This window comes from Sturnira hondurensis, unplaced genomic scaffold, assembly GCF_014824575.4.
Source record: "Sturnira hondurensis isolate 20B ecotype Veracruz unplaced genomic scaffold, ASM1482457v3 Scaffold0000396, whole genome shotgun sequence".
In the NCBI taxonomy this organism is placed as follows: Eukaryota; Metazoa; Chordata; class Mammalia; order Chiroptera; family Phyllostomidae; genus Sturnira; species Sturnira hondurensis.
The window spans coordinates 1504378-1525121 of NW_028073027.1; the positions used below are offsets into that span (position 1 = coordinate 1504378).

The window sequence follows — 20744 nt, forward strand, 5'->3', positions numbered from 1 at the left end:
ATAGAAATGCATTTTTCTTGGGAGACCATTATTTATTAATTGATTCAAATATTTGTTAAACATCTATGTGCTATGATGTGGAAAAGCCACTGGGGAAGCAGAATGTAAGGGACAGTCTGTGACCCTATGAAAACAGATATGTACAAGTGTGATATGTACAGAAAGGGAGCAGTGAAGAATGGTCACTCTTCCAGAGGATTCAGGCAAAAGTTCATTGAGGAACCTGATACGCAGGTTAAGACCTAAGGGATTCTCATGTGTTAGCTCAACACAAATCAGAGAGAGTAGGAAAGCACGTGGATATAATCCCTGAGATGGGAGAGAGCCTGACACACTGAATATGAGAGAAAGTCAGTGTCAGAGAGTGACCTGTCATGTCACTCTGAAGGAGACGCAGAAGAGACAGATTGAGCCCAAGCCATTCCACTATGCCTGCATAGACTTTTAAGCAGGAAAGTAATGTGATCAAATTTTCATTTGAGATTCATTTTAGCTACAGAAGGAAGGATTCACTGAGGGGAAGAAGAATAGATGCTGGGACACTAGGTTGGGTAATGTTGGAGCGTACCTGGTAAGAGGTGGTAGTATCTTGGAATAATGTGACAGCAGTGAAAATGGTGAACGGGGCATATTTGAGAGTTATAGAATTTTCTGTCTAGAGAAGAAGGTCAACAGGGTTTTAGTATTTGGAAGGGATGTGAGGGAGAGGCTCAAGAAGGACTCCTAGTGTTCTCATCTGAGCAATACCTGCCTGAGAAAACCAGAACAAAACCAAGAAAAGTAAATTCCAGTAAGGTGATAAACAGCTTTTAATGTGTTGAGCCTGAGGAGCATATGAGACATTCAGTAGACACGTGAAAGACAGTTGAATATTTGATCTTTGTATTCAGAATGTAGATGAATTCTGGAGATAGAAATTCAACAGAGTCCTCGTAATGGAAGGACTTTTAAGTTGTGGGCATGGTTCTGGAGGGAGTGAAGAGAAAGAAGAGAGGTCCTGGGCCAGATGAATAGGATAATTATTCAGTGGTCAATGGTCAAAAATAATGACTAATGTCATCAAAAGCAATTTTACAGAAATATTAGAAGAGCACTTATAGCATAAAGAGCCTAAGTCCCTGCTGCCACTTTTGAGCAGATATAGTAGCTCTTTTCTGTCTACCCCTGGGTTTTCTATTACAGACTATAAAGATCTCTGTTCAAGAGCATGACTATTTGATTTTCTAGTGCCTACAGTGTGACTTCTCCCATGCTTATGAAACATGCAAGTCAATTATTAAAACACCATATGATTATTTTAATGGAAGTGTGCACAAAACTGGTCAGGAGGATAAGTGAAGAACCATAGAAAGAACTTCAACATTCTTCCAAGGGAGTGAAGAACGACATTACAGAAGAAGCTTCATTTGATGAGATTTGGTGAATGTGCAGGCAGCTGTCAGGAAGAAGATGGCTATGCTTGAGCAGCATGGAAGAAATGGGGTGGATTTGCAGAGAATGGATCCCAGACTGTAGAAGGAGGTCCTGGCTGACAAAGAGGAGCAGAGACATAGGTGTATGGTTTATTGCAGTCACTACACAAGGTTAATACTGCTACAATGAAGCTCTGAGTGATGAAGGAAAAGCAGACTGAAGAGCGAGGCAAGGGCTAGGTCGTTAAAGTCCTTAGAGAGTATATGGAAAATAAAAAAATAGTGTTCAACTCAAGGCAGAGTCATTGCCAAATTTCTATCATCAGTGAGCTACAATCAGATGTTCATGTTAGAGAGATCATCATGATGTTATTAAAGAGGAGAATTGAGAGAGAAGTGAGGTTGGATTATAGTAATAAATAGCTTGGGGAAGTGGTAAGGAGGACCTTATTCGGGGAAGAGAAAGCAAAACTGGAATAAAGTGCAGGAATGTGAGAAGTAATCAAGAGCTATATATAGATTCTGTTAGGGGTGTGCGTGTGTGCCTGAGTTCCTGCAAGTGTACTCAAGGGATGGTGGGGCAGGGTGAGAGAGGTAGATGAATGTAAGATGTGTTCCTGACTTGTGCCGACAGGGAGCGGAGGGTCTGCTCTCAGAAGTGAACACGTGATGCTCATATATCCCCTTTCATGTCTTCCTCTCATGGCCACACCAGTTCTGCCCAGGAATGAAGACAGTCAGTCAACTGTAACTGATTATGTTTTCGCCCCTCTGCCACGGAAAGCTGGGACATGAAGACATGTGCCACTGATCCTGCGACACTGTCCTCCTCTGATTCACTCCACAGAGCTTTAACGTTGAAATGTTTAAAAGTAATTAATGGAAAAATAACCACATAAAAATACTGCTGCATAGATTCAAATCTCAGAAAAATCTACATACACACACAACACATAGCTATATGAGTTTAACTTTTAAATGTACTTGATTTTCAAAATGAAAATGTTAAATCATGATAAAAACATTAAGGATTCCTGCAAAAAAAAAAAAAGAAGTGAAATACCAAAAATACATACTTGGAAGTGCCAACTAATCCAGTAAGTAGAAAAAATTCACTATGCATTTACTTGAAAATGTGGCCCAGGAAAATGTTGCCATAGCTTTCTTTAACTATGAGGAACAAAAATAAATATGCTTTAACATGATTCCTGTTCTTTACCACTTCCACCTCCAATGAGATAAAGAATGTAAAATTGAAAAGGAAAAATATAGCTAAATGTGCTATTTTCACACACGTAGTTATGATATAGAAAATATGTATAAACATGGCGGCACATACACAGCAGAATTCACCATGAACTTGTGAGAAACCTTCTTATCCCAGAAGAGAATTCTACTGGCGAGTTATTTCCTAGAAGAAAGCGGTGGTGCCTGGGAGTGCCCTGGTGCCTTCCTTCAAGGACAGGGGTGTTTGGTTTGTGTGTGTGCACACACACTTGCATGCAGTCCAGTGCAAGCACGTGTGTGTGTGTGTTCACCGAGAAAGAGAAAGCGATTTGTGAAAAAGTCGCTTCTAACATGTTTTTCACCTTATGCAGGTGATTGATTTTCATTTTCAAAATACGTGACTTTGGAGGCATCTGTTTTGGGGCTGACTTCTTTACAGCGGCAGCAGAGGGGATGCTTGTCATTAGCCAGTTGCTCAGTCACTGTCTCCATTTATAGTTGGGTTTTTTCAGTATTCCAAGTAGAAGCTCTGAGTTTCTGCTGATCCTGAGTCATCACATGAAAGCTTTATTGTTTCTCTTTCATTCAATTCCACCTATGTTCACATTTTTTAAGGTAGATATGATTTACTAGAAAAATCTGACCCTCTTAACTGAGTATTTATTTTACAGTTTTTTAATAAGTTTATTAATGAGAACACTGCATCTCTTCCTATTGGACACTATTGGGACTACCTTACTGCATAACAAGAAGTTCACTCTACCAAGACAGTAATAGTGAGGTCGCTTAAATTACAAACGTAAATTACAAATCTTTCCCCTGAAAGACGTGTATTAAAAAAGAGTGAAAAAGATCTCTGGCTGGTGTGGTTCAGTGGATTGAGTGCCAACCCATGAACCAAAGGGTTGCGAGTTCAATTCCCAGTCAAGGCACCTATTTGGGTTGCAGGCCAGGTCCTCAGAAGGGGGCACATGAGAGGCAATCACACATTGATGTTTCTCTCCCTCTCCTTCTCCTTCCCTTCCCCTCTCTCCAAAAATAAATAAATACATTCTTTTTTAAAAATGGGAGGATAAAGAAACTCACTTTAATAGCATCCTGTAACTTAACAGAACTGAATCTAGAATTGCAAAGTCCCTAGGAAACTGAAGTCATGACAAATGACACATGGGAAAGGTAGCTCTATAACAGTCACAATCCCATAAAGAATAATGACACACTGAAACTAGCTCCTCTCTAGGAGTTAGTTTAGAAAGGAATTCTGTACATAGGCCCATTTGGGTACAGAGAAGCCTTAGGAACGGAATGCTAATCTGGGGCAGAGTCAGAATTGTCATCTCCTCTAGGCTCAGAGGGACCAGGAGAGAGAGCAGCTACTTGAACCAGGAAAGAGAGGGTGGTGTAGGGGAGAAGTCCTAGAGAGGACCAGCAACCCTCCTTGGGAACTGGAAACTTCACAGTCAGCTTGCCAGCAAACATGTGTCCCTAGACTCTATTCGGTATCAACAGGGGCATTATTGTTACCTTGGTTTTGACATCTGGCCATCCACACATTCAATGATAAAAGCATAACCTAGTCACTGTGACAATAAAATGTATTTCTCATTTCTAAATTTTCCCTAGTTGGTGGTGATTTCCTATGTAGGTGACAACCACTGGGAATGAAATGTTAACCTAATGCCCCTGGGAAAGTTTTTCTCTTCATCTCTGAATCAATGTAGATCCAGAAAGCTCGGCCACCACGGCTAAATATCTGTGATGGTGGGGGCAAGAGAGCTGCGCCGTTCACAGCCCCGTGTCCACCTTCCAGGCAGGGAAGAGGAAAAGAGAAAAATGGGAAGGGATGGTGCTTATGTCAGGCAAGGCCTAGTTTTCACAAAAATGTTTAGTGCACAGCTTGCTGGCCAGAACCATGTCACATGCAGCTTCTACTTACAAAGTAGTCTTGGGAAGTATTTTAAGTGGGCACATTGCACCCCGAAACAAAACTGAAATTCTCTGAGTAACGAAAAAGGGAAGTGTTATGATGGGGAAGCAGTTAGTAGCATCTGCTCTACGTGTCTACTCTCTCTGGTGGCTTGGTGTGGGTAAATGATAATAGAGTAGTACAAAGTGTCGGATCCTGTCTTCCTATATATACTATAATTTACCTGGAAGTTATCAAACAACAAAATTAGAGTGTGGTCACTCATTTGTCATATTAACAAATTTTATCAAGATTAAAACTTTGTATCACTTGCCTATTTGCCCATTCCTAATAGACTAATGCTTGAGGACAAAGGTGTGGATCTCCAAATTTTCCCCAAGCCTTTATTTGTCTTCCATCATAATTATAGCCTCCCATATTTCAGAAAAAAGGCATTTTTACCTTTGTGTCATTAGGACGTTCCTATGACATTTAGTAAGTATATTTTTGTGTGTGATGCCAAGATAAGGTTATATTTCAATTTATTTTTTTCAATTACAGTTGACATTCAATATTATATTAGTGTACAGCACAGTGGTTAAACATTTGTATAACTTACAAGTGAGCCCCCCCAATAACTCTAGTACTCATGTATTCTTTATGCTATACTTTATATCCCCATGACTATTTTTGTAAGTATCAATTTGTACTTTATCTTTTTTACCGAGACCCCCAATTTCCCTCCCATCTGATATTCATCCATCTGTTCTCTGTATCTGAGTCCATTTTTGTTTTGTTTGTTTTGTTCTTTAGATTCTACCTATAAGTGGAAACAGACTGTGTTTATTTCTAAGTCTGATTTGTTTCAATTAGCATAATACCAACTGGCTCTGTTCATGTTTTTTGCATATGGTAAGATTTCATTGTTTTTTTTATGGCTGAGTAATATTCCATTGTGTACTAAGTAATTGTGAGTTGAACAAATGAATGCAGCTGACCTCAGGAAGATATGAAAGGAGGAGGAGGCTGCACTTGAGTTATCTTGGGTAAATTACTCATTGACAAGAATCTTTGATCTAAAATTTAACATCTGTTGGTTGCGCTGTTGTGTTTGTTTCTCTCAACCCCCTCTTTGCTTTTTTTTTTTATTCCCTCTGACTTGTCCTTCATCTTTCTTTCTTTAGCACTGTGGTGAGAAGTCTTTGGCTAGTTTGACTGAGAGCATGGCATTCCATTTATTTTCTTTTTACATTAAAAAAAAAACATTGCCAAATCTAATGTCATGAATCTTCCTCCCTATGCTTGTTAACAGTATTATAGTTTGTATTGTTATATTTAAGGCAGTTTTTCCTCCTCTGAATGGTCTTTGCACCTTTGTCAAAAATTAATTTAACATGCATTCAAGGGTTTATTTCTGGATTTTCTATTCTATTCCATCGGTTTACTTTTCTGTATTTATGCCACTACCATACTACTTTGATTATTATAGTTGTATAAGTTTTGAGGTTGGGCATTTTGAAATCTCCACTTTTCCTTTTCTTTTTCAAGGTTTTTTTTTTCCTTCACAATTCAGAGTCTCTTGAAATTGCATATGAATTTTAGGGTGGATTTTTCTGTTTTTAACAAAAAAAAAGGTGCCCTAGTGATTTTGAAAAGGATAGTATTAAATCTGTAGAGCACTCTAGGGATTATTAGCATCTTAACTGTATTAAAATCTTCCAACCCATGAACACAAGTATCTTTCTATTTATATGTCTTCTTTAATTTATTTCAGGTGCATTTTGTACTTTTCAGAGTACACATCTTTCACTTTTTCAGTTAAACTTATTCCTAAGTATTTTTATCCTAATGGTATTATGAATGGAATTGTTTCCTTGATTTCTTTTTCAGATTGTACACAAGAACATAACTGATTTTTGTGTTAGTCTCTGAAGTCTCAGAAGGCAGAAACCATGCTGGATTTGTGTTTTGCAGAGTTAATACAAAAATAATATTTGGCAGTTTATAAATTTATAAAAACAATTTTCATTGGCAGTAATCTCTGTACTTTTCTTTTTTTCTGTCTCCCTTCCATTGTAGGGCTCTGCTGGTGTCACGGCCTCTCCTCCAGTCTCCACCCCTGTCACAGGACACAAGAGAATGGTCATACCAAACCAGCCCCCACTAACAGCAACCAAAAAGTCAACCCTGAAACCACAGCCTGCCCCTCAGGCTGGACCCATCCCCGTGACTCCGATCGGAACACTAAAACCCCAGCCTCAGCCCGTCCCAGCCTCCTACACTACGGCATCCACCCCGTCGAGGCCTACCTTCAATGTGCAAGTGAAGTCAGCCCAGCCCAGCTCGCATTACATGGCTGCCCCTTCGCCAGGGCAGTTTTATGGCCCGGGGCCAGGGCACCAGAGCTATAACACTCAACCAGTGCCTATGTCTGGGCAGTGTCCACCTCCTTCAACACGGGGAGGCATGGATTACGCATATATTCCACCACCAGGACTTCAGCCTGAGCCTGGGTATGGGTATGGTCCTAACCAAGGGCGCTATTATGAAGCCTATTGCCCGGTGGGGCCTGCGTATGGGAGCAAAAATGATTCTGATCCTGCCTATGGTCAACAAGGTCACCCCAATGCCTGGAAGCGGGAACAAGGGTACACGCCCTCTGGGCCAGGAAACCAGCACCCTGCTGGAGTGTATCCGGTTGCTGGTCCCAAGAAGACATACATCACAGATCCTGTTCCAGCCCCCTCTGCACCACCACTGCAACCAAAGGTAGGAAACTCATTAATACAATGATGGGAGTAAAGGGCTGCCTGTTCAGCTTGCCTTCCCTGGAAAGCAGAGCCAAAGGCAAAAGTGTATTTGCTGCTTTTATTGCATTAGAAACCAGAATCCCAAGGAAGCCTGAGTGCCATAGAAAAAGAGGGAGATCCTACTGGGGAAATGGAGTCGTGCTATGGATATGCATATTGTTTAGTACCAACTGCATCTACATGTTTAATCTTGAAAGATTGTCTTCCAAAAGAGCGTACGAACTATAATAGCAGCTCAGGATAATCTTTTTGTGGTGGGAAAAGGGAAGATAATTTATCTTCCAGCTCTGTCTCTTCTTGGACCAAGGTTCTCTGTGAATCAGAGACTTTCTCATGCCTAGACTTTGCATTTACTTGGGCACCAAATAGATCTGTAGCATCTCATGCCTCACAGGGACAGGGCATCAACACATCTGGAGGTGAGAGGTACACAGGGCAGCCATGAGTCGAGCTGCTGTCAGGTAGGGTGTATGTGATGGTGGTTAGAGCTCAAGCCAAGTTGGTTCCACAGTGCCTGCTAGGACATACGTGGCCAACAGCCCAGGAGACAGGTGAGGAGAAGGGCTGTACAGTAGTGCAAACGCCTTGTCTAGTTTGCTTTGGAAGAGGCTGCTGCAGTATAATGAAACTTGTTTGTCACCCTTGTCAATCCATGTTATTGATCCTTCAAGAAGAATCTTACCCTCTAGTCTTTAACCCTATTAGACATTTTTTAAAAGTTTTTAATGAGGTTTTTTCATTGTTTGATCTACTTGCAAGCATGTATGTCTTTTAAGTCAATGCATTCAACTACTTCCCTTTCAAAAGCTAATGATATTACACATACCCACTCAGCTACAATTTGATTTTCCATGAGTATTTGAACTAGCATGATGTTTCCTTTTACCATGACAAGTGGACCCAAGGAGAATTACTTGGAAGGGGTGAGATGGATACACCACACTGGTTTCCAGCCCCTGGGTTGGAACAAAGCTCTCCCTTCCTTTCATTTAAAGCTGTGAGAATCAGACATTAAACATAGTTAGAATATGTTATTTTTAAGAGATGAATTGGGTAAAAGGTCTCTATATATTTCAATACTATATATTTTTAACACATAGAAGGTCTCCATATATCATTTAACACATTTGACATTTTCAGTGTACAGACATAATCACATTTTCAACACTGTAATAGGAATCTGTCAGGTCCTTGCTCTGTGGGCAGTGTGTTTACTAAACTGCTATTTTCAGATGTGAGTATCAGCTCTAATACCAGTCCTCCAAAATGAATTTTGGGCTCCTTAGAGGAGAAGAAGCCTTCCAGAAAGTGGAGGCACTCATAAATATCCACTACGGGAAACGGGGCCAGTCATGATCGTCTTCCACCGTGAAGTTTCCAGGTTTACACACTATGTTTTTGCAATGTTGCTCTTAGAAAGCCTTTCTTTCCAAAATCTCTTTACAAAAATAAATATTAGTAGGTCTGTTTGTTTGCTTGTTTTAAATAAAGTTTGTCCAAAATAGCTAGTCTGTATATACTCACCCTTTGTTAACATTACAGTATATTTGCATTAGTCCTTCCTGCCCCCAAAGAAGCAATCCAGAAAAAAAGTTGGATTATTCTACTTTACTTCACTTTGGTGCAAGTGCAGTGACTTCCCTCATGGATGCTTAAAGGCTTCAGCTGGGATAACTGGCATTAACACCTAGCTCAAATAGGTGTGCAGTTCTGCTCCATCCGAAGCCTCCTGTTAGAATGGCTGCAGGGTGAACCTATTGGAAAGAGAGGGGCCCTGAGTTGTGTAAGGACCTTGTATCAGCCCACCTGGGGAAACAGATGTGAGACAGAGCAGAATGTCTAGGTGGAAGGAATAATCTTGTGAGAAGTACCAAGCCACTGAGGCACTGAGTTTCTTTTTTCCAAAATTGTCACTGGGCACATTGAATAGTCCCTCCTCATTGAACCCAGAATTGGCCGAGTGTTGTAGGAAAACAGCACCCAGTGCAAGACCTGAATCGAACATGTTGGGTTCAGCCGCACCACTACCATTTGGTTCCCAACACCCTACTCAGGGTGATGGAAGGAACTTTTATTAACCATTTACCAAAAAGCATGGTGCTTTATTTCCCTTCTTTTTGCAATTACTCATGGTGATCTATTACATTATTATGGATTCTGGATATCAGTGAATTTGATGTCATTTAAAATTTTTTGAAATATTTGATCTTCAACAGTGTCATGTGTTTGAAAATCACATTGTGCATTGTAAAAATGAAAATCAAGCCTCATCATAGTGCAATTTAAAGGAATGTACACCTTTCTGAGATTATTCAGGAGAGCGGTTCGAGGGTGATAGTTAGCCATCTGTCAGAATTTGGGGGAAAGGGAAAGTGGCTGATGAGGCTACAGATACAATCTGTGTGTGGTGGGGGCAGTGCTGAATGAAAGGACCGGCTTTTTCACAGTTAGTCTTTCAGCAGAACACTGCTGTACTCAACTGCACCTGTGCACAGAGGACCTTATTGTCCCAATATTGAGTCTGCTTTGCTTAGTGATGTGACTACTGGCTTGAGAAATGAGCCCCTACGTAGAATCCCACTTCCTCCCGTGGCATTTCACTTACAGTTTGAGGAAAGCCTCTGGACCTCTTTATATCACGCTTCTGGCCTCAGCAAGGTAGAACGTCATCTTCTCTAATTAATTAATGATTGCAAGTGGCTTGGAAATTTCCAAAGGTGGAATAATTGCCAAGTGAGGACTGTTTTTACTGGCTTTCCTTTATTTCCAATTTTTAGTCACTGATGGAAAACTTACCTTCATGCCTTAACACAATGATCTTTTGTTACCTTGAGACATTCTGAGGAATGTGGCATTTAACCCATTAAGGAAAAAGAATTTAAATGAAAGAAGTAAATCTCCCCTATACTCGAGATGAATTGCTTTAATTTTCCTACATCATAGTGCAATTTAAAAGAAGAGGCAAAAGGAAGGAGGCAGAAAAAAAAGAAAGAAGGAAAAGAAAGAGAAGAAAATAATAAAGAAGAGAATGAAGAAAGGAAGGAGATAAAATCAGAACCTGTAAGGCTGGGGGATCATGGTTATATTTGTGTTCCTATAATGTGCTGAACAGTGAATTTGCATGCCACATTAGACCATAATGTGTTTCCTGTACCATCTGAGCTGAGTTCCTTGAAAAATATTGTTATAAGCAACACTTTGTAAAGGAGAAATGTTCCCTTCCTACTGAAAATCCTGTTAAAGAAACAGTGGAATCCTTCTTCTTTGCTGTTTTATAAAAGCTAACATCTGCATATTGCTGTGTAGTTCACGCAACTCTTGTCTCATACCCCTGCACAGTGGGATGTGTGTTTTCTCTAATGTTCAGATAAAGCCAGTCATCACTCTCAGGTCCGCAGTGGCAGAGCAGCTCTGGAATTCACTTCTTTGTCGTGAACCCTGTCTGTGTCAGTCTGTGGGTAGGGAAAGAGACAGCTGTTTGTTCCATACTGTGTGGGAGGCACTGAAGAAGCTGTGCATCCCAGGAAAGGTGTAAAGGTCCACCTCATGTGGGGGTTAGATTAAATTCTAAAATCTTCTATGATTAGAAAGTTTCCTTGAAAAATCCTTCAGGAAGGTGAGTTCTTGGAGAACAACAAACTACCTTTCAATAAACCCAGAAAAGTTATCTCTTCCAGAGTTAGAACAGATCACTGCTCTTCATTTAGTTTTTGAAACTAGAGATATTTAGTAGGCAGAGAAGAGAGTCAAGGTAATGAAATGCCAGGGATCAGTGTTGAAGGGTCCCTAAAGCCTGTAATTTGTTCAGATTAAGAAAATATTTGAGAATATTGATATAGTAGCATTGCAAACATTCAAGAAATATCAAAATGTTTCTTTTTTTTTTATTGTGGAAAAGAGGACATAGATTTTGATTTGGGGTGCATAGCGAAGAACTGGTGGTATTTTGGAGAGAACTGTCTTTACATAATCCCTGATCTGAAGCTCTGTCAAGTCCAGGATTAGAGAAACAGAGGAAGAGATGTTAGGGTGAGGAGGACGATGGATGTGGTCATATGCTCCGGGCAGTTGACAATACCCAGACGTGTGAAGAGAGGCATGCTTGAGAAAGCTGGTGATAGTAACATTAGTTGTTCTTTTTGTGCAGAACTTTTCCACTTCCATAGTTCTTTGTGGACCTCACCAAATCCATGTGATTAAGCACAGAGGTTTCTCTCTCTCATACTGTTGAGGGTTCAGAAGCTCAGTAATGAGGGTCATTCATCCACAATTGCATGTCAAATTTATGGGAGAGCCTCAGCTACAAGCCAGGTCTTCTGAAGATTGTCCTCATGCTTTCCCCCTGGAAAACAGTGGATCTTTTTTTTTTTTTAAAGATTTTATTTATTTATCCTTAGAGGGGAAGGGAAGGAGAGAAGGAGAGAAATATCAATGTATGGTTGCCTCTCGTGAGTCCCTTGCTGGGAACTGGCCTGCAACCCAGGCATGTGCCCTGACTGGGAATCGAACTGTGATCATGTGGTTCGCAGGCCCGCGCTCAATCCACTGAGCTACACCAGCCAGGGCTGGAAAACTGTGGATCTTGGTATCACCAGCCACTCTCTGTGGCTCCGCCATGGCCCACATCCCAAGCAGATGTCTGAGTGGTCTCAGGCAGCTGTGGTAGTGTCATGAGATCAACAGTTGGAGGGGAAGCACCCATTAAATCCCTCCCAGGCACCCAGGCCTGAGGTCTTGGAACTAGACTTCCTCTTCCTCATTACCCATGCATAATTTGTCCCAAGTTTCCTTCTAATTTCACAACATCTGAAATCTACTTTCTTATCTCAGTCCCCTGGAGATTGCTCTAATTCAGTTGTCCTCATTTCTCACCTGCACCATTGGAATGTCCTCCTAATGGGTGTTTCCCCCGTAATCTCTTTCCACACCTGTTCCTTCTGCACAGGCTACCAGATTAATCTTTCTGCCATGCAGTTCCACCCTTGTCATTAATTGTCTTTTTTTAATAAAAGCTTTCAGAAGTTTCCAGCCACTTGTGGAGTGAATTGAAACTCCTGCCTGGATTTCCACTCTTATCTTACTTTTTTAAGCATCTGGGCTTCCAGCTAAGAATTTATATTCCCAGTTATTTCTCATTTCTGTAATTTTGGAGGTTTTTTTTTCCTTCTGGAATGCCTTCCCACCCCTCCCTGAAATAAATAAAATATTTTACAATCAAATGTGATCCAATGAGAATGATCTAAAATTCTGTTCTCTCTCATGAAGACTTTTACTTGCCCTAAAATTGAGTTGTACCTTATTTCACGCTCTGTTGTGGATGTTTTCACACTTTGAGCTATACTAAAATCAGTTATATACCTGTCTTCCACCAGCCTCTGCCCCAGTGTCCATTAGACCTGGAGAATTATGGGGTAGAGATGGTATCTGAACAACCCTGTTTGACCCACAGTAACTAACACATTGCATAATGCATTCTTGTTTAATGAAGGATCTTGAAGAAACTTCCTATGTCCTAAATAAAATAAAGAGAAAGTCCTGCTTTAGAACTTAGCAGGCTGTTCAGCAAAATGCCAAAACCCAAACCTACTCTACCAGATCACTTTGGGTGACCTAAATAACAAAAGCATTGTCACATCAGCAACTCTGTATGCAGAGCAGCTAGGTAGTTTCTCAGGTTCACTGTTGCTCTAACATTTTACTTTCCTTCGGGCATACATGTGTTTATGTGTGTTGTTATATACACAATCTCTTTTATATTGTGCACTTTCCAAATGTCCATGGAGTTTGTTGATTCATATTTTTAATCAACTTTTTGAGGTTTGATTTACATACAATAACATGTGTCCACTTTAAGCATGTAAGGCAGGAAGCTTTTGACAAGTGTATGTACCTGTGAAATCACCACCACAGTCAAGGTGGAGAGCACTGAGCCTGCCACGGGGCTTCCCCTTGTTTTGTTGCACTCACTGCCCTTCACTCCTAGGCCGGGTCTGCTCTGTAACATCCATCATCTTGATCCCTTCTTGGATTTCAAGTGCATGGAATCATACAGCATGCACTCTCATGCCTGGGCTTCTTTTACTCAGAGTAATTATAGTTTTTGAGAGTCGTTTATGTTATTGTGTGTATCAATAGTCTATTCATTTTATTGCCAAGCAGTGTTGCGTTCCATGCATATATATTACATTTTGTTTATCTAGTCACTTGTTTTGAGGCATTTGTTTATTTTTACAACTGAGTTAGGAATGAAGCTGCTATGAACACTCAGGTACATGTCTTTGTACATACAGAGTTTTCATTTCTCCGGGATAAATAGCTAGAAGGGAAGTTGGTGGGTCAGGTAGGAACTATTTAACATCATAAGAAACTGCCTAAATGTATCCTTTACATTGTCACCGCAGTGTGTGGGAGGTGCGGTGGCACCCCCGCCCTGCTGTTGTCACCCTTCTCCGTTTCAGCTCTCCTCGCTGTGCAGCTGTGGCTCACGGTGGCTTATATTTACACCTTTTCTCTTACTAATGATCTGGAGCATTTATTTACCCACTTATTGGCCATTCTTATATCTTCTTTTTTCATGAAGTGTCATCCAATTTTGGAGCCATTTTTAATTGGATTGTCTCTTTTTATTGAGTTATGAGTATGTTATACATTCCTAATAAGATTTCTTAGATTTGTGCATTGCTGATATTTTTTCCTAGTCTGTGACTTGACTTTCTGTTTTATTCATGTTTCCTGAAGAGCAGACGTTTTTAATTTTGATGAAGATCAATGTATCAGTTTTTATCAACTATAATTTGTGCTTTTTGTTTCTTTCACTAGGCTTATCTCCTAATGCTCACAAATATTATATTCCATGCTTTCTTTTAGATGTTTAATGGTATAAATTAGGGTTATGATTCACCTCAGTTTAAGGTCAAGGTTTATTTTTTCTCATTAGGAGATCTAGTTTTTCCAGCATAAACATTTGTTCAAAAGACTCTTTGTTCCCATTGAATTACCTAAACACCTTTGACAAAAAGCAATTGACCATGTCTATGTCAGTCTATCTGTACTCTCTGTTCTCTTCTCTTACTTTGTGTATCCATCCCCAGGCCAATGCTGTTGTCTTGATCACTCACTTTAATAGTAGGTTTTGAAATCAGATGGGGTTTGTTTTCCATATTTGTTCTTTCCAAGGTATTTTAATTACTCCAAGTCCTTTCCATTTCCATATAAATTTTAGCATCGACTTGCCAATTTCCACAAAATAACCTGCTATGATTTTGACTGAGATTTTGTTGAGTATAAATCAATTTGAAGTAGTTGATATCTTAACATTGAGTCTTCCAAACCGCGAACATGGTATATCTTTTGTTTTATTTATGGCTTCATTAATTTCTCTCAAAAATTTATTGTAGCTTTGCATAGAGGTTGGTAAATTATCCCTAGCATTTTATATTTTGGGTGCCATTATAAACAGTGTTTTTAAGTTCAATTTGCAATTTTTCATCATTAGTGTATAGAAGTACAATTGATTTTTTATATTGACTTTGTATCTGATGATTTACTTAGTAAACTTAGTAGTTTTACTAGATGTTTTGTAAGACTCCTTGTACTTTCCTACCTGATCGTTTCATCTGAAAAGTTTTGTTGATTTAGTTGCTTAATTTTTTCATGGTTAAGTGTCTATCTGTGAACTCCCTGTGTTTGGAACATTTACTTCTTGATTGAAGAAAGAACAGTTGCCTACAAATGTGAAGGATATGAATTAGAAAAATAATAAACCTTTATTTTTTGCTTCTCTACACCAGCTTATTGAAACTCTCAGACATAGACAAGACTTTCAAAATCATTAGGTTATAACCCCTCAAATTTACAGATAAGAAAACTGAGGCCTAGAGAGTTACAGTTAGTAAGTGGCAGATTAGATGAGAAAACTAGCACAGCTTTGTGTTCCACACAGTTCCTCTCCACATTGCTGTAATGTAGAGACATCGGAAATACGAGACTTTTGCAAGGTGTAATAACTGTTACCACAAAGAACTTATCTCTTGGCCTTATTAAGGCCTCTTAATAATAGAAAATGGCCTACATTCTAAGGATCCTTGTTCTGTCTCACAATTACTCCTGTGAAAAGACTAGTTCTCAGAGTCTGTATGATTTTGACCAACATCATAATTTCTTCTTTCTGTGATTTTTAAGGGTCACTATCAAGATGGATGTCCTAGGATGCTCAGAGGTCTGGGAATAGTTATTTTACTCATCTCATTTTCATTCGATTTTGATGTTTAAAAATATCCCAGGTCCCTAACCTTCCTGGAAAAATAAATGAATCATTTTAACAAATGATTCTAACAAAATGTAATTTTTTATGTTTACGGAGTGAGGATCTCACTTCAATTTACTGGTGTTTTGCTTTTTGTTTTATCTTAGTTCCAGAACGAAACAACCACCCAACTCATTAGTGTGTCTCTCTAGGAACCTCGTTTCCTGCTTAGCCAGCTGCAAACTCTCAGACTCGCCTATTTCAAAGGAGAGACTAGAGTTGTTCTCTTTCCCAGCAAATGAAGAAGCTTGATCACTGTTGATGTGTCAGGAGTAGTGGCGAATGTAAACATTTTGAAAGATTTTACATACAGGAGATGTGTAAAATCTTAGGAGTTGTCTCATAGTAAAAGTCAAATACTTGACTTTCCAAAAGTGCCACTGTCCCAGAAATAAACTTTTACTTCTCATTTTAGCTCTTTGATTTTCTGGTATATGGAGAACCCAATATTTAGATATAGTCTTAGCATATAATATGATATTTATTCTAGTTTGTCCTCAGAATTAAAAAGAATATGCAAAAATCAACTAGAACTTAGCTCATTCTTAAAAAGCTTAAAATCCAATAGGGAAGATCAGATCTGTATTATTGGTGCCATTGGCCTCTGACCACTCCTGCCTTTTTATTCAATATGATGTACTATAAAAATATATAGAACTAACATCCCCATTATATTAGACAATGAACCTTTCCCTGCCATGATCAGATACACGATAAGGACGAATTTATTCACACAGAACCAGAGTTGCAAAAGTGCTAAATGAAAGGCCCCCCAAAAGTCCTAGTTGTCTTCAGAAGAGGTAGAGTGAATTAATTTTGCAAGGCTTTATGTAGGATGTGACCAGCACTGGTCTTCGATCAATGGAAAAGGGGGAGGGGCATGGGAAAATAGATAAGATTGTATAATTGTCCAGAACCTCTAACGTCAGGGGAATCTAAAGATCTTTCTTTCTTTTTTAAAATATATTTTATTGATTAGGCTTTTAGAGTTGCCCCATTTTCCCCCTTTTATTCCCCTCCACCCTGCACACCCCCTCCCACCCACATTTCCCCCTTTAGTTTATGTCCATGGGTCATATATATAAGTTCTTTGGCTTCTACATTTCCTATACTATTCTTAACCTCTCCCTGTCTATTCTCTATGTACTATTTATGCTACTTATTCTCTGTACCTTCCCCCCTCTCTTCCCCACCCACTCACCCACTGATAACCCTCCATGTGATCTCCATTTCTGTGATTCTGTTCCTGTTCTATTGTTTGCTGAGGTTTTTTGTTTTTGTTTTTGTTTTAGGTGTGGTTGTTCATAACTGTGAGTTTGTTGTCATTTTACTATTTATATTATTTTATCTTCCTTTTCTTAGATAAGTCCCTCTAACATTTCATATAATAAGGACTTGGTGATGATGAACTCCTTTAACTTGACCTTATCTGGGAAGCACTTTATCTGCCCTTCCATTCTAAATGAATGCTTTGCTGGATGGAGCAATCTTGGATATAGATCCTTGCCTTTCATGGCTTGGAATACTTCTTTCCAGGCCCTTCTTGCCTGAAAGGTTTCTTTTGAGAAATCAGCTGACAGTCTTATGGGAACTCCTTTTTGGTAACTGTCTCCTTTTCTTTTGTTGCTTTTAAGATTCTCTCCTTATCTTTAATCTTGGCTAATGTAATTATGATGTGCCTTGGAGTGTGCTTCCTTGGGTCCAAGTTCTTTGGGACTCTCTGAGCTTCTTGGACTTCCTGGAAGTCTATTTCCTTTGCCAGATTAGGGAAGTTCTCCTTCATTGTATTTTCAAATAAGTTTCCAAGTTCTTGCTCTTCCTCTTCTCTTTCTGGTATCCCTATGATTTGGATATTGAAATGTTTAAAGATGTCTTGGAGGTTCCTAAGCCTCTCCTCATTTGTTTGAATTTTTGTTTTTTCATTCTTTTCTGGTTGAATGTTTAGTTCTTTCTTCTGGCCCACACCATTGATTTGAGTCCCGGTTTCCTTCGCATCACTGTTGGTTCCCTGTACATTTTTCTTTATTTCACTTAGCATAACCTTCATTTTTCCCTCTAATTTGCCTCTACATTCAACCAATTCTGTGAGCATCCTGATTACCAGTGTTTTGAGCTGTGCATCTGATAGGTTGGCTAGCTAGCTCTCCGTTGCTTAGTTGTATTTTTTTCTGGAGCTTTGATCTGTTCTTTCATATGGGCCATTTTTTTTTGTCTCAGTGCGCCTGTTACATATAAGGGGTGGAGCCTTAGGTGTTCACCAGGGCAGAACAACCCACATGGCTGCATTGTGATGCTGTATGTGGAGAAGGGGGTTGGAGAGGGAACAATGATGCTTGTTCCAATCTCAGTCAATTTCAGTCACTTCCCCTGCTACCTACAATCAAATTGGTCCCTTCTGGTGCTGATTCCCAGGTGGGTGGGCTTGTGTACATTCTAGGACCCTGTGAGTATGAACTCCAATGAACTCCCCTGTGAGGCTGGGAGTTTCTCCCCCTGCTGCCTGAACCCCCACAGGTGTTTTCAGTCAGAAGTTTGAGGCTTTATTTCCCTGCACTGGGACCCAGGGTTACACAGTTTGTCTTACTCCCCAGTTATTCCTTCCGGTTTATCTGCACTCGAATGTGGGACTGCCAAGTCCAAAATCCACTGCCTCCCCGGTCCTCCAGGCACTGCCTTGCCACGAGTCCTCTCTGCCCAGCTGCCCATCTCTTCCCCTCCTACCTGTGTAGGTGAATGTTTCTTCTTGAACTCCTTGGTTGTCGGACTTCCATATAGTTCGATTTTCTGTCAGTCCTGGTTGTTTTTTGTTTTTAAATTTGTTGTTATTCTTCTTTTGGTTGTGCATGGAGACACAGTGTGTCTACCTACGCCTCCATCTTCGCTGAAAGCCTAAAGATTTTCTTAACTTAGACTTACCTCAATATGAATTGACTGCCTTTCTGATTTTCCACACATCTGGCCATGTACCTCCAAAGACAAGATCAGTTTTAAGGCTGGCTCACCACTGATACCTCTGTATGTGATAGCATAAACAAGCATGCATATGAAGTTTTTATGAAACCTTTTGGTCACCTAACCCAATGCTGTGTTTTCTAATAGTGATTCTTAACTACTGGGAGCCCATGTCCTTTAGGAAGCATATTCAAAGCACTCAGGGAACTTCATGCTTAAAATGCTATAAATGGTGGTTAAATGTCCATGTGTTCAGAAGTTTTAAAACCTGATCTCACGTATGAGTGCTAGAAATCACCCAAGGGAAGTTATTATTTCTCTCTGATGCCCTCATGTGCACTGGCCCGCCTTAGGCCTCACAAAAAGTATACAAAGGAAATACTAATAATATCCTGAGTTTTTACTGAGATAGAGGGGAATGGGGTTCCTTTCCTGAAGATGAAATGGTCCAAGCTCTTAGCCCTGATCCTACTCTGCTTCTTTATGAGAGGATATTAACAAGATCCTCACGGCTGTGCAACAACCCCCTTTATCTGCCTTAAACCTTAAGTTGCACTTACTTCTGATCTTGGGTAGGTCTCATATGCCAAGCTATTGAGTATTCCTCTTCTTGGTTTGAGGCTATTGGGAGGTTATTTACTAGAAGCTTCCTAATTATTTTTCTAATAGAAGACTTACACTCATCTCTTCATTTGTCATCTATCACTCTGTCCTGCCAGGCACTAATGAAACCACTGGCAGTGTGAGGGGCATAATTAGTGGGCTGTGGAATGTAGCTCAGCAGAATGTCAAAGAGATATGGTCTGGCCAATATCCTTGAACCTCAGAGAGGAAAGTACTACTGAGCTTTGAGAGATCCAAGACAAGCTGAAGACCTTCTCAAAGTACTACGCCAGTGCAGTGTCTCCAAATGAGAAGGAAGGATTTGTAGCACACCCAATGATGACTGGTTTTTCAAGTGACATATTTTCATCCAAAATGTGAACTGCTTGCCAAATGCCTGGTGTAACATTATTTTATACATTTGCATGAAAAATTTGCATTATTGAAGACCCAGTTAGAAAAGAAGGGAGAAGAAAAATTTTAAATGTGCTGTAAAATCCAGCCCATTTATATCCAAAGTTTACAGTCAGACAAAGTGAATGTTCCATTCCTAATCATATTTGCCACTGATTCAAAATGAGCCTGTACTGAGAGAAAATGATATAAATTAATAAATGTCTAAAACTGTCATTCTTAAAACCTGTGGGTAGAACATTGAGTTGCATTCCCTCAAGAGAAATGCCAAATGAGTGAGCCTAGGCCAAGTGTGTTTGGGAAGCCTTATATGGAGAACGATGGAAGTGTGAACTTGATTGCGTGAAAAGCCCAGGACTGTTCAGCCTTCTGTGGCAGTTCTGTGAGTTCTAGTACCAGGCTATTAATAGGGAGTCAAGCGGGAGTCACTGCTGCTGCTTGTGTGTGTGTGTGTGTGTGTGTGTGCTTTAACTGCATGGATCATATTTATAAAGACTTTTTTAATAAGAGGTTATCAGGTGAAGAAGTAATGGGTTTCCAATTTATATCCTCTTTTTCAGTGCTCTTATCTATGCTTAATGTTAGCCTTCCCTGTTAACAGCAGACACCTGGTATTCTATTTTAAGTGTTAACCACTTATAGCCTCAAAAAGAAATCCTAGAAATTAAAACAAACTTTTCTCCCTGGATGGTGAGGCTCAGTGGATTGAGTACCAGCCTGGTAACCAAAGTGTCTCTGGTTTGATTCTCAGTCAGGGCACAGGCCTGGGTTGTGGGCAAGGTCCCCAGTGCGAGGGTGAGCAAGAGGCAAAGATACACTGATGTTTCTCTCTCTCTCTTTTTCCTTCCCTCCCCTCTCTGTAAAAATGAATAAATAAAATCTTAAAAAAATAAAACTAACTTTCCTAAAAGCCTTCTGGAATATAATAATTACTATAACAAAGTTGCCCAGTGATGGGGAGGTCATAAACTTTTAGGCTATCAGAGATGAAAGAAATGTGTTACCTTTGCTTATTGAGATGGACAGGGAATGGAAAATTATTCTTTTTTACAGATGATGATGCAGTTTCACGAAGTCAAGCATTTCCCAACAACTCTTACTATGTAAATATTAAA

General features: G+C 39.8%; 1 protein-coding gene across 4 annotated transcripts in view; it reads left to right on the forward strand.

Moving 5' to 3' along the window:
- LPP (LIM domain containing preferred translocation partner in lipoma) overlaps positions 1-20744 on the forward strand; it is a 631519-nt gene that overhangs the window by 374282 nt on the left and 236493 nt on the right. For all 4 annotated transcript variants that reach the window (XM_037037971.1, XM_037037916.1, XM_037038015.1 and 1 more), the window contains one exon: positions 6625-7314. In XM_037037971.1, the coding sequence (XP_036893866.1) occupies positions 6625-7314 (690 nt within the window). The remainder of the gene's footprint in view (positions 1-6624; positions 7315-20744) is intronic.